Below are 14,888 nucleotides of genomic sequence, written 5' to 3'. Positions count from 1 at the left end.
TGGGGCTCGAGGGAGAGGGTGGGGTCAAATATAACGCCAAGGTTGCGTGCCTGGGTGGAGGGGGAAACAGGGGTGCCATCAATGGTGACTGTCAGGTTGGGGGTTTTGCTGAGGGTGGATTTGGAACCGATGAGGAGGAGTTCAGTTGTATTGCTGTTGAGTTTGAGGAAGTTGTGTTGCATCCAGGATTTTATTGCAGTCACACACGATTCGATGTGGGGGGGGGGGGTTGTGGGGGGATTTGGTGCTGAGGTAAATCTGTGTGTCGTCAGCGTAACAGTGAAAGTCCAGGTTGTATTGGCGGAGAATGTGACCAATTGGTGGTTTGCTGTGCATGCAGAGCCTGCATGTCACTCACTCAAGTACCCCTGACATGAGAGCTGCGCGAGTTTTCCTTTTGTAGCAAGCAGCAAAATAATTGTAACATGACGTGTTTGAGTTAATTTGCCTACTTAATATCGCACGTCCTAAAAAAAATTATTGATTATCGTCACGACACGATATATCGTGCAGCCCTAAGGTACACAAATTAATCATCAACTAGTTGTTAATCAACATGCATATTGGCAGTATATTAGCTATTTATTAGTCATTATAAAACACTTATTAATGCCTTATTCTACATGACCATATTCTACAAGTAATAAGCCATTAGTTGAGAGTTTTTCCTCAATAACCCTCTAATTAGTGCTTATTTATTGCAAGTAAGGAAGTTGTTGTCCATGAGTTTTGGTCTTAATATGCTCTGCTCAATATGGGCCTAATAAGGCAGTAGTACCACAAGAATAGTAATTCTCCCATAATAACACTTAACAAATATGATCTATTCTTATGGAACAAGACATGAAACTATAAGTGTTAATTGTGTCTAAATAACTCAACATTTTGTATTTTAAAAGAATCCCACCAGACTCCTTTGCCCCTCCAACAGAGGGATGTCCTTGTCCTTTTAGCCAATCACTAAAGATAGTCATAAAAAGGACAAGAAATTATTTAGTTTTTCACCGTTCTAAAAAAGGATTTGTGGGTGTATTTTTTTTATTATTAGTCTACATAAAATTGTTATCAATAAAACCTTTAGATATTTATTTGGAAGGGGAATTTAGGAACATGTTCTAGTTGGTATCCAGTTCTCGATTACCAGTCTTCTCCTGGCTGGTAATAAACCAATAGCATTTGGCTCAAATAACTGGCATTTAGTTGGCACACACACCACAGCGCCCGATCAGTCTGCACGAGCCTAGCAATCTGAGATTTCTGGGAACTACGCTCACGTGGGTGAAAATTCGCATTATTAACCTTGGCTGGGAGTCAGTCCGCGTTGTTAGACACACAGGTGTAGGAGTGAGGATACAGGGAGGCGTCTGCCAACTGCCTTCAGAGATGCTATTGTGCATATGAGGAAAGCTAGGGTACCACAGAGAAGCTCGAATGTCCCATAATGCCACTGTGCATACAATTCTCTTTGGGTAATGTTATACTCTGTGTGTGGGTTGCTCATGTTGGCTTCCTGTATTTTCTCTACCAAACTCCGCCATGCCTGCCGTTACCTTGGCAGCAGCTAACAAGGATCCAAATAAAGACGGCCAACAGGGCTTATCAGGAGAGACTTACTAAGAGAAACCATAATAGGCGTAGGTAGGCTCCATGCATGAGACATCCTTGGGTGTTGCCAAAAAACAAACACTCATTAACCCAGATACTGCAGACCTGTTTGAGCGGTGGGCACATTGACAGATGAAGTGTGTGCTCAGAGTGTGTGTGTGTGCTCAGTGTGTGTGTGTGTGTGTGTGTGTCAGCATCCAGACTCCCATTTCAATGATGAGTTCAGGTAAATATCCTGCGCTGCCCAGGGCTTCGGATCGTTCAGGTGTAAAGAACGTGCTCCTGATGTCGTGGGTATGAATCTGGCTTAACTGAAAATGTTATACCCAGAAAGGCTTCATTTATTTGAAAGGTTGACGACAAAAGTAGATCAAAAAAGGTCAAACTATTGTGGTTCTGAGTTTTAAAAAACCTTTCATATTAACAGGGTATATGCAGGAATCCTGAAGTCAAATGTAATACCTTTTAAGACCCTTTCCATACATTTTAAGATGGTTACATTGGCGACACACTTTACCTCACATTGACTATATACAGTATTGATTGTCCTTCCTCCTTATCTTCCAACCATTTGGACGCAAACTTGCATTTCCCCATAACGATGTTGTTTAACAACCGGCGTAAACGGACCTTCGCGCTATCAAGCAGTGAGCGTGCGATGTCCTGTTCAGATGACGTCAAACCCAACGGGATGCCATAAATAAACTACACAGAATCACACTACACACCTACGCAATGATTACATTCAGGCAGACTGTAGAATACAACCTCTTTGGACAATTTATATACTTATTGAAAACAAGCTACAAAATGTAACACCTTGGAAAATGCCCTTTAATACTTTTTAATAGCCTTAATTTTCGCTAAATAAAAATATGTACACACCTCTGCAGAAGATGAACAAATACATAGCATTGTTGCAGTACTACAGGAGTACAGGACTTGCAAGTTTTTTTTCAACCATATGGATGCAGGGCTCGACATTAACGACTGCCCGATGGCCCGGGGCCATCTAGTATTTAGCTCGGGCAATGAAGCCTCACCTGCTGCTTGCCCGATCGGGCATTCTATTATGCCAGTATCATGCAGCTCGCGGATCCAGTAATGAGTGACCCGACAGTAAAACTAAACATATCTATAACTAGTTACGGTAGTTTGAGAGGTCATTAAAATAGCTACGTGTGATATTCTAACCTGAAGTGTGTGTTTTGTCCGCTCACCGCTGCATGTGATTATGCAGAGCTGCGTGTCGACTCGTCAGCAGCAGCTGATCTCTCTCTCCCGTCAGATTAGACTTCACTCGCGTTTATGTCCAAATCGATCAGATTCAGCTAGTTCTAGCTAATGATAGGACTACCTGCTTATCAAGACACCTAAACAATAAGTGTCGCTATGCAACCGGGTGAGGCCACAAAGTATAGCGCAGCATTATGCATTTGTTTACATGCCCACCGGAACCCCGAGGCATTACCAACAGATCGACGCACAATCAACCCATACAGGACATAGAATTGACTATTCTTGTCTGTCACATAAGTGGCGCAACTGAAGCGGTATTGCGCTAAAGGGAAATTATTTTGACCGAAGAGATTTAGATTTGCCGGCTAACGTGAACTCTGACGTCGCCATTTTGTGTGCTTCGCGGATGCTCTCGGCTCCTCTCGACTACTGCTCGGGTTTGCTCGGTCAGCTTCCGGATGAGGAGGCATTCGTTCGACCAATTTACAGTAGATAACATTACAAACATTTTTAACAGGGGCCATAATAGTGTAAATAATGTTTGTTTTGGCATTAATAACTGAGTGTAATGTTTTCTACTTTTCTACATCTGGGAAGGCATTTGCCTTCATCAGATGGAAAGTGTCTTGACCAACAACTTAAGTATTTATTATAGCTATGCAGGGCATGCAAGCGAGCAAACACAAACAAGTGAAATGAAGAATACAATTGAGAAATTGTACAATATAATATTGCGGTGGTTCATCTTATAATTCAGTCTAGAGAATGCACCAGACAGCATCTAAGACCTGCACACATCTAAATGTTCTAGGGGGAGGCCCCTCAAACCCTTCGTGCGTCATTTCGTCCGCGCACATTTTTCAGGGCAATCTCTATTGGTCTCAGGGCCATCTGTAAATTAGCTTAGATTAGCTTAGTAAATTAGCCACAGGGCCATCTCCCAAAATCCTTAATGTCATGCACTGGGATGTCTAAACCTTCAGTCAACAGTGAACAGTCTCTGTTTGCACAACGTCTCAATGTTCAACACGTACTTTTCTTTTTAACACTTGCTTTTTTCTCAATAAAATAAGATACCTTTGTATTCTTATGATATACTTTTATGTTATTACATTATCCTCAATTATTAAAAAATAACCCTTATTGCTTGGGGGGGGGGGGGGGGGGGTTATGGAAACAGTTTGAAAAAATGTATCTGAAAAACATAGAAATGTTAAAATTATAAAACAAGGATTTTTTTAACGAAACTGCTCAAATTGAAGATGGGGGAAACAGAACATTTCTAATGGCTGTAAAACCCTTGATAATAAACAATAACTCATCAAATCCCCTGTTCACTTAAGAGTGCATTTGCCAATTTCCGAACAGTCATTACCACATTTATAAAAAAGGTCCTTTTTCCTGAGGACAGCTCACAAACTGCTGTTGTTACTGCAGGCTCCCTGAGCTCCAGCTGTACACATTTAATTACTTGTGACTTTCATTAGACAGAGCAGAAGGAAGAGCACTGCTCAGACCTTTTCTGCACGTTTACGTCTACCATGCACTAGTAGTTAACCAAACGACCGAGGAAAGCCATCTTACTGCCGATAAACAGCTGGAATCAATGCCTGCGCTTTAAACATCCAACTAAACAGGGAATGCCTTTTTAGGTTGCAAGTATTCCAAAGTAGGGATGGGTCACGATTTTTTTAAACAGTCAAATTCTCCAATAGATTGTAAGACTATCTTGTCATAAAGTTAAATAATTGTCCTGTTTTTACAGTGGCAGACAAGAACCTTTCAACCAGGTGCCAGCCAACTGTGTGTGGCACGTACAGATCGGCCCACACTTCATTCAAACGCGAAGAAAATGAGTCACCAAAACTGTCTTGGGAAGTCTTAACACTATTCCAACAACCTAATGTAAAGTATTCCTCCATCAACATAGTCAAATGTGTCGGCTATATAAACAGTTCTCCTCAGGAAAGATCCAATAGTTCCTTGTAATAATCAAATATTATTTTTGCTTGAAATGCCTATTCCTATTTCACACTATGACCATTTAAAGGTCCCCTATTATACCGTTTTTCATCAATATATTATAGGTCTCAGATATATACAAACATGTCTCTGAAGGCTCCAAACACCAAACAGATTATTGCAGCATTACCCATAATCCCCTCTGTTTCAGCCCCGTTTCAAAAGTGCTGATTCTCTGTCTGTTACTTTAGATGAAAATAAGGAGCCCCTCCCCACGCCCCTCTGAGAGAGATTTGGTTACAAAGAACACAATGGTGGTCTAGGAGGAGATTCAGGTGATAAGGTGGGGGGGGGGGGTTACCTTGGTTGCTGATTGGCTAATGGTTACACAAGCCAAAACATCGTTATGACATCATAAAGTGGTGAAAATCAAATCAGCTCATTTTCAGACAGGTTTTTATAGAAATGGATCAGGACGAAAAGAGAGAGAATCTTTGTTCCTGAAACTTTCAGAATCTCTTAACGCAGAGGGGACACATGGTGATGTAGAAGAGACATGAAGAAGAGGGGACACATGTTGATGTAGAAGAGACATGGAGAAGAGGGGACACATGTTGATGTAGAAGAGACATGAAGAAGAGGGGACACATGTTGATGTAGAAGAGACATGAAGAAGAGGGGACACATGTTGATGTAGAAGAGACATAAAGAAGAGGGGACACATGTTGATGTAGAAGAGACATGAAGAAGAGGGGACACATGTTGATGTAGAAGAGACATAAAGAAGAGGGGACACATGTTGATGTAGAAGAGACATGAAGCAGAGGGGACACATGTTGATGTAGAAGAGACATGAAGAAGAGGGGACACATGTTGATGTAGAGGAGACATGAAGAAGAGGGGACACATGTTGATGTAGAAGAGACATGAAGAAGAGGGGGACACATGTTGATGTAGAAGAGACATGAAGAAGAGGGGACACATGTTGATGTAGAAGAGACATGAAGAAGAGGGGACACATGTTGATGTAGAAGAGACATGAAGAAGAGGGGACACATGTTGATGAAGAAGAGACATGGAGAAGAGGGGACACATGTTGATGTAGAAGAGACATGAAGAAGAGGGGACACATGTTGATGTAGAAGAGACATGAAGAAGAGGGGACACATGTTGATGTAGAAGAGACATGAAGAAGAGGGGACACATGTTGATGTAGAAGAGACATGAAGAAGAGGGGACACATGTTGATGTAGAAGAGACATGAAGAAGAGGGGACACATGTTGATGTAGAAGAGACATGAAGAAGAGGGGACACATGTTGATGTAGAAGAGACATGAAGAAGAGGGGACACATGTTGATGTAGAAGAGACATGAAGAAGAGGGGACACATGTTGATGTAGAAGAGACATGAACAAGTGGATATTGCATAATAGGTGATCTTTAATTAAAATGACCAGAACTTTCTTTGGTTTTTTTTCTGATCATTTTTCAAGAAATGTATAAATCAACATTGACTTTAAGAAGTCACCATCCACTGTAGGGAACAGACTGAAGACCTGATATGGAGCCAAAAACATTATAAAAAGCTACACTATGTGTCTATAAAAAGAATCAAAGAGGTCCATAATAGGATCCAAATGAAGTGAGACAACCAGAGTGCCCTATAACTCAGACTGTCGCTACATACAGCCGAGATCCTTTCCACATAACCTTAAGTAGTGACAGCAGACTTCCAACCTCAAGCTCCTAACAACTCCTGCAGTTTGTGTTTTAACTTTTTCAATCAAATATGTTTTAGTTGCAGAGACAGAAAAAGGATATCCTCCAAATCTCTTACACTCGGGGTGTTTCTCAATGTCGAGTACGCTTGCTTGGTAGCACATGTCTTCCGAGTCACTTGTTTCAGAAGCGAGGCAAGAATACTTCCTGGCATTCGGAAAACGAAGAATGGAACAGGCTAGCAGGTGAGCGTCATATGAGAGGCCCCGCCTTACATTTTCCACCACAGATTTGGGGAAATTGGTCCGTGCGCAAAGCATTGTGGGGATTTTAAGACCGCGGAGTCTACACATGTGCAGCCCCGAAATTTCTCCAAACGAAGTACGCCGGGCTCGCTAGAATTCCAAGTATGCTGGACATTGGAACAGTACTTCGGCGGCACTCGATGACGTAGTATGCTTGAAATAGTGGCTTTGGAGCAGCTTTACTCGACATTGAGTCCCCTGAGTCCTTATCCCAGTAGCTCATCTGTGAGCAGGAAAATGAGGACATAAAAAATACGTCTCTTCACCAACAATACTTTTTTTATTTCTAATGAATGAGTTGCAATATGTTGGGCAAATGAATAATCAAAAGCCTTTTGTGCGTTTCCACCCAGGACTTCCTTCAATATGTTTTAAAAGCTTTAATATCACGTAGCATTCAGTCCACTGGGATGTCATTTAACAACAAATTCCAGTAGCTTGACATTTCTTATTTTATATTAGTTACATAGCTTAGCTTTATCTGGTCCACTAACTGACGATGACTTACTGAGAATTTGGTGACAGAAACTGGTATTCGCTACATTTATAACCCATTCTGACTCGTTCACCAGTCAAATATGATTAGTAGTATCTAGTCCAACCAATAGAAATGGCATCAGATGTTGTACATTTTCAAATATCAATATAGGCCTAAACAGTCAACTATTGGTCAGGCTGAAGAAGTATCAAATAATCCCTAATCAAAAAGGCCCCATTAACCCTTCACACTCAGGATTTGTTAAACTTTTGTTCCCCCTTAGCCCTGTATGTCTGTGTGGATAATTAGCCTTACATTTTGAACCCAAAGTTACAGCCAACAGTTTGGTGACACACATTTAAAAAGGCTAGATAAAAAATATTGTGCTTTAGTTAACAATGTAATCAAATGTCATTGGCTATAAAGACATGAATGGTGAATGGATTTAATTGTTGTAATTAATCGGAAACTCTGGTATGTGACTATTGTGCATTGAAATGTCAATTCTGAAACGATATATCGTGCAGCCTTATCAAGAACAGTTATTTCGTATGAGCTGTGATTCTTTTAAAGATCAAATGCAAAGGTTTTTTTATAATAGCCAGTAAAATCGAAATCATATAGCTACAACACCATCTAAGATATTGCAGTATTAAAATCGGAGATAATATGCGTCTGGCAATGCGCAATATTTATTTTGTTCAACCCCCAACACCAAGTCCGACGATTTATTTTCTCAGCCGCTCCTCCGCAAGATGGCGTCGCGTGACGTCACAGTGGCCAAACAAACCTTGGCTTATCGCTCACAGCTGCTTCCGCCGATAGTACAACTTAGTTTCGTTATCATGTCTGATTCTGAGTAGACTATAGACTAAAAGCTTTAGGAATCCAAACTATAACATATAATAAGTACCCTGTATCAAGATTGATGCAAAACAAGTGAAATTTGACCTTTTTAGAGAGGTTTAGAAAAATAAAGTCCAGGCGGACTCACCTCTGAGTGAGCCTCTGAATTAGCCCCGAGCGAAAAATGCTCGCAGGGGCTCACAGCGGCTTCCGCCGATAGTACAACTTAGTTTCGTCTATCATGTCTGATTCTGAGTCGGAGGCCACCCAATATCTGGAGTATGTTGTCGACATCCAACCATATCTATACAAGCCTCTGATGTCGAAGAGGAAATACAAGGAAACGTCACCTGATATCACCGATGAAAGTGCTGATGGCGATGATTCAAGTTCGCCATCTGAGGAAGAGGCCGAGGGTGCTGAGAATTGGTGATTTAATCCCTATCATAATGCATATTGTTCACACTTTTCCGTTATGAGTAGAGGAGCGATGAATGAGCTGCAGATAAACTACAATGCTAACAGTGAATTAGCCCTGAGCGAAAGATGCTAACCTATTACTGCACCGAAATCACTCCTAGCGCCCTTATTACTTATCCTAGCTCCACATCCAACACATTGTTTATGATCGTAAAGACACAGAATCTAACGGTGCCCACCTCTATAAGCAATACAACTGCAATTCCGTTATCTGCGTTATCTGCTGTGCTCCGTGCGCTTTGAAATCTAATCAAAAGTTGTTTACCTCAATTCTTTGGCGTTTCTGCATCGCCCGGCTCTTTCGTTCTTTCAGTGGTTTCTTGTGCTGAAATGTGGAGGGGACGGCTCCGGGTTTCAGCCTCCGACGTGCTATTAATGCTTCTGCACCAACAGACTTGATGATAGCAGGATCAACGTCGTATGCATCACACGCGAAGTGGTCAGAACACAACTTGCTCCATTTTGTCAGTTGCCAGCCAACACGATTCACTAACAAAATCCATTTTTTGCGGATGATTTGGTCTTTGGGAAATGCATGTAAAACTCTCCCAGATCCCGCACCGTTCGTACAACAAAAAGCACAACAATAACCCATGTTAATTCAGTTTTATTTTCGAAAAACATGTGACCGAGACTGCCGAGTCGGGATATTTGGTCCAGAGACTGTTTGGCCACTATTACGTCACGCGCGCGGAGGCTGCTGGGAATTACATGTCAGAAATTCAGACGGCTTTGGGTCGAGTTTTGTATCAATAAAAAGCTTTTTTTTTGATGTATTATCTCGATTTAAATAAAATAAAAAATACATGCAGTCTTAAAAACAAAATTTCTATAAAAATGTAGCATATTTGGAAGCTTTGCATTTGATCTTTAAGTGCTGCTGCCTTTAAGAGTGAGAGCACCTTAAACTAGAAAGTGTGAGTTCAGTCACTTGCGACAACAAACCACAGAGTAACCGACTGACACTAAATCTTTCCTAGTTCAAGTGAAGGTGTTTGTAGCTTACACTGAACTTTGGCTTAACAGTAGTGTGGAAAATACAAAATAACAGCTTTCCCCATCAATAAAACATAACATACAAACTAGGGATGCACGATATTGGTTTTTTGAAACCGATACCGATAACTTCCTGCTTCTCAAGACCGATACCCGATAATAATATAATATATATATATATATATATATATATATTAAATGTACCTGTAGTTTTTGCACACCTGGTGGTAAAAAAAAGACTAGTAGTGAGCAAATGACATGAGCATTACTACTATGAACAAAACAAAGCCAAGAACAGTTTTGACTCTCGTCAAGCGCCATCATTTCTATGATGAAGTTAGAGATCGTTTTAGCCCTGGGGTCGTCTCTGGCAAACTTCTTGCCTTTTTCAAAAGCCTCATCGATAGGTAAAAGCCCCGGTGCCTTTGCAGCTGGCTTTGGATTCGCCGCTAGTTTAGCAGCGCAGGCGTCTTCGTACGCTTTTAACACACCATCGTAGCGATGGCGATGTTTCAGGTGACTAATCAGGTTGGAAGTATTATAGCTCGTTGCCTTTTTCCCTCCTCGTGGAACTTCTGCATTTGTTAATACAAATAGCAAGCGAACTATCTAACTCTGAAACTTTGAAATAGTCCCATACTACCGACGACATGTTTGTTTACTGTCCTGGCTTCACGGCCGCACACCATTTACGTCACAGCCAGGCATGAGTTAGGGAGCGCTGGATTTGTGAAGAACTCCCCTCTTCCTAAACCACTAATACCACAGTACTGGCAAAACGGGAGGAGCCGAGTGAAAAAACAAGCGCCCCTCATCCCAATCCACCCACACCGCAGTATTTTTTTCTTACCCAAAAAATATATTGTATATTATCGGGGCTATTAATACTGGTATCGGGTTTATCGGGATGACGTCATAATTCCTAATATCGGACCGATAATTATCGGGCCGATAATTATCGTGCCCCACTAATACAAACGCACAATGCCACAGCTACTGTCATTAAGGATAGAAATGAGCAGCATATTCTCAGGAGGAAGGTTCATTCCCAGAGTGAGCCACCTCAGAGAAGCCTTTTCTAGACCAGACACCAGGAGAGTGCAGTCTCTCTTGTAACAGTCTTAATTAAAAACCAACTCTTTTTTTCATTATTTAAGCCATGTTTTACAGGCAGATAAAACTACGGTTATGAGGAAGATCACTACAGGAACTGTTGACAGCTGGATGTAAGAAGGTTTACTCAGAAAAAAAACCTCTTGATAATATGTTGTTGAGAATAAGTAAAACGCAGACTTAAAACAATTTAAAAGAGGATAACCTTATTGATTTCTTTGACTTTAAATGGAAGAGTTTTATGATGATAATGAGGCTTCAACAGAAAAAACCCTTTGTAACGCAGTAGTGTCTTTTGTTTCCCTGTGACTGGAAGCAAAACCTACGGGGCCCCCCTGGTGACATTGGTGAGAAAAAGATTAATACGTGGACACATATTAATATTTTTCTCACCAATGTCACCAGGGGGGCTCCGTAAAAACCAAACCATAACCAAAATAACGCCTGAACAAAACATAAAGAGACAAGCATGAAGGCAAATGTACAAAAATCCACAGAGCTACATGTAGGTAAATAGTCACCAGGAAGTGAAGACATTTCCCTGCCTCAGTAAGTGGCATTTAACTTGTCTTCCTTATTAGCTTTTCATTAACCAGGCAGTCAAAGAGCTTTTACTAAAGCTTTAGAGGTATACAAAAAGGAATAGGACTGCAACACAAGCTCCAACACAACCAATAGCTAGGGAAATGTTTCCAAACGTTTCCTGTGTGTTTTCCTTCTTAGATGGTATTTAAAAAAAACTAAATTATGTTAGTGACTTTCATGTGATAAAGAAAAGGAGATGTATAGTGGACCAACAATGACACAATTTGTTGACTAATTAGTTAAATGAACAGATCTGTCACACAGAGTTTCTCCATCAATAATTATGCAAAAGCAGCACTTCAAATCTTGTGATTACCAGAGATGTGCTCGTGTTCCTGGAAGTAAGTTATTCAGCATGAAAAAGGCATTTACAGTAAATGGACAAAAATGAACAAAACTCAATAAGTCTTAGTGTGTGAAAGTGTGAGTATATATTGAAAACATTTAGAAAATCAAATATTTCAATATTTTGATAAGATCATTTAATTAAGGTTGACTTTTGTTGCTATTAACACACTGAGATTTGAATCAATTATCATCATTAATGTGGATAGGTACTAATGACTAAGTGTGTAAAGGAAAGTGATCGATCAGATAGAAACGGTCAAGAAATTGAAACGCCTTATAGTAATCTTTTTTCTTTTTTTTTAAACCAAGAAAAAAAAAAGAATACTTGTGCTATAATGCAATTACTCAAATGTATTTTTATATATGATTCCAGATTGAATAGCTTCTCTTCCACGACAAGCTACTAGACCGGAAACGCATTTGAATCTCGATTTGCATATCACATCACACACAAATCCTGTGGTGACTACAGTCATCTGGTTTGTACAGGTTGGGTGCACAGTTTTACATGCAAAACCTTTACAATGCAATTCAAATCAATAGCTCAGGTATGATCTTCTGTGTGTGTGTGTGTGTGTGTGTGTGTGTGTGTGTGTGTGTGTGTGTGTGTGTGTGTGTGTGTGTGTACACAAGAGGTAGAGATGGAGTGTGTGAAACCCTTTAATGCAGGCTTACCCAGCAGAAGCAGCTTCAGCTCCCTCCTCGCATCCCTCTTGTCTCGCCGGAGTTGTTTCTCGATCTCAGCGTTGATTCGTTTGGACTCCTTCGCCTCTTCACTCAGGCAACAAGCCATCATGGAGTCTAAAGTCATCACCGCATGAGCTGAAAAGCCCGTCTGACAAGGGGCGCCGGGTTACACCTCACAGCAAATATCAAAAATATGTCCGACACTCAACAAGTATTATCCAAAACGCTGACAATGGAGCTTGCTGCAGAATCCGGCCTTCCTTTCTTCAGGGTAAAAACTGCTGTCAAGTGTCAAAATATTTTGACAGCTTAATCAAAGTCTCGTGCCAATCCTCAGGTTACAGGAGCTGACAGCTGATCACAGAAAAATGTGCAATGCAACATGTCTGCAAACATATCAGATGACTACAGGTGTGAAAAATACTTGATGCACTTTCCCAAAAAAACAAACAGCTGGATTTAGTTTGGGAAAGTAGCTCGTAAGCTAAGGACCAAGCTAACAAGTTGATTAATGTTCAACGTACAAATACTTTTATAATCCTTAGCCAGCAAATCTAACACTCATCCAAAATATATAAGCAGTATTTTATTTCAAAACTACAGACTTCGGTCCCAGAGACAGTGGGACACTACAGGCTGCCACATTTGTACAATCCCTCCGCTGGTCGCCCGGCCGAGTAGAAGGCTAGCCGCCCCGAAACCATCACTGTACGCCCGCGTAGCGACAATGAGCGCACCGTAAAACTGTCCATCTACGGAACACACAGAAACTATATCCCTGTTGTCTCTAGCACTCGACGATTGATAGCTATTGTGTCAATCCAGCTGAAGAACAATGCTTTAGTATCACGTTCAGGGCAGTTATCCTGTTGCACCCAGTGACCAGTGGAAGCTAAATGGGCAGGCTAATTGTTAGCTAGCTAGGTTAGCTTAGCTAGCCATCCCTGGAATTGCAGCCAACTGGCGAAAAACCAGAAAGCTCAGCCTGACAGAAGACCTTCATGTGTCAAGATAGGGAAAAACGTCGCCTTCAAAATGCCCCAACACTGACAGTCAGATGTTCCCTTGTAGTCCGTACATTTTTTTGTATCGCTCCTGGTATTTTTTTTTTCCTGGTGGTGCTGATTGCTCTTCGTCTCCCACTCCTCAGCCCCGGTGTGGTGTAGTTGCCTGCTGCTGACGTCGCTTGGGATATAAGTGATTGACAAGGGCGAGAGCCAATGAGAACAGCGTGTGTTGGCGTTTAAGGTGGGACTTTGCCGCATGGTTAACTTCCCAAGTTTGCTTGAGAGGAAGTCTTCCTTTCGGAGGCGTGTCGGCGAAAGCAACTGAAATTAGGCTGCACGGGCAACGCCCATCTGTCAGAGACATCCAGGGGAGAGGGGCACAGCAGTTTATTCATGGTAACATCCACATTCACAAGAAGAAATGCACTGACTCAGAAACACATAAAGACACTCCATAAAGAACTGCTCACATTTCTGCACAGCCCTCATCTTAAAAATATAATAGTTGATAGATACTTTATTGATCCAAACTGGGAAATTGTTTTGTTACAGCAGCAGTGTGTTACATTTAAAAGGTGGGATAAAGAAGAACCATAATGCAATAAAAAAAAACATAAACAGCCAATATAACCACATATACAGTAGAAAATACATATTTCACAAATAATATAAAATATTCTGGATAAATTAAAATGTTCTATAAATACAAAATATTGCAGCAACATAAATATAGACGTACAGAAGCAGAAATATACTGCAGTTTGGCATATACATATCCATTGTGATAAGTTTTTCTTTTTTGTTTTGTATATTTATATTTGGCGTAAATACTTGTTTTTATTCTCTTTAATTTAAAGTGGACCTATTATGCTATATTGGAAACATATATTGTAGGGCCATACCTATACAAAACATGTCTGTGAAGTTTTTTGCTTCAAATACCAAACAGATCACCCATTGTAGCCATGCCTCATACTGCTCATACCCCTCTTTTGCAGCCCTGTTAGAGAAACGCGGATTTTGGGTCCTTAGCTTGAAAAAAAAAAGAGGAGACTGAGCTAATGCCTGATCAGAATTCTACGGGAGATAAAGTTAAATTCTGCTGTGATAAAACGCCATCCTGTTCTAAACCACATCAAGGATTATTTATTGAAACAGTATAGAGCTCAAATGCTTTTTCTCTTGCAGGTTTACCAGGGGCGTTTCCTGGACCTGGAAACATTTGGGGCTTAGCCCACAGTTCATTAAGGTACATTAAGGTACCGGGCGCTACAGTGGAAATTTCTACTGCAACACTCCTCACACGCACATACACAGTACACCTGCGACTGTTACAATGAAGGCTCGATAATCAGCTCACGGCATATAGGTGTAAGCAGGGGTAAAGTGCTATTTTTTATAAGTGGGGGGCGGACCTAACCTCCTCTAGGGGTTCCTCACCTCCTCTAGGGGGGTCCTCACCGAAGATTTTTTTTAAATATTGAAGTTAAAAGCATCAATCTGGTGCACTTTGAGAG

At 41.0% G+C, this 14,888-nt stretch overlaps 1 protein-coding gene across 1 annotated transcript in view; it reads right to left on the bottom strand.

Annotated features, from left to right (window-relative positions):
* Positions 1–13,563, bottom strand: part of LOC117550896 (guanine nucleotide-binding protein subunit alpha-11) — a 49,417-nt gene extending 35,854 nt beyond the window's left edge. Inside the window, exon 1 of the mRNA XM_034223470.1 lies at positions 12,353–13,563. Within this exon, the coding sequence (XP_034079361.1) occupies positions 12,353–12,488 (136 nt within the window). The 5' untranslated portion in view covers positions 12,489–13,563. The remainder of the gene's footprint in view (positions 1–12,352) is intronic.
* Between the last annotated feature and the right edge of the window lie 1,325 nt (positions 13,564–14,888).

The sequence above is a fragment of the Gymnodraco acuticeps genome, unplaced genomic scaffold (assembly GCF_902827175.1).
Source record: "Gymnodraco acuticeps unplaced genomic scaffold, fGymAcu1.1, whole genome shotgun sequence".
NCBI lineage: Eukaryota > Metazoa > Chordata > Actinopteri > Perciformes > Bathydraconidae > Gymnodraco > Gymnodraco acuticeps.
The sequence above is the reverse complement of the archived record's forward strand: the minus strand, read 5'-3'. Positions and strand labels throughout refer to the sequence as shown.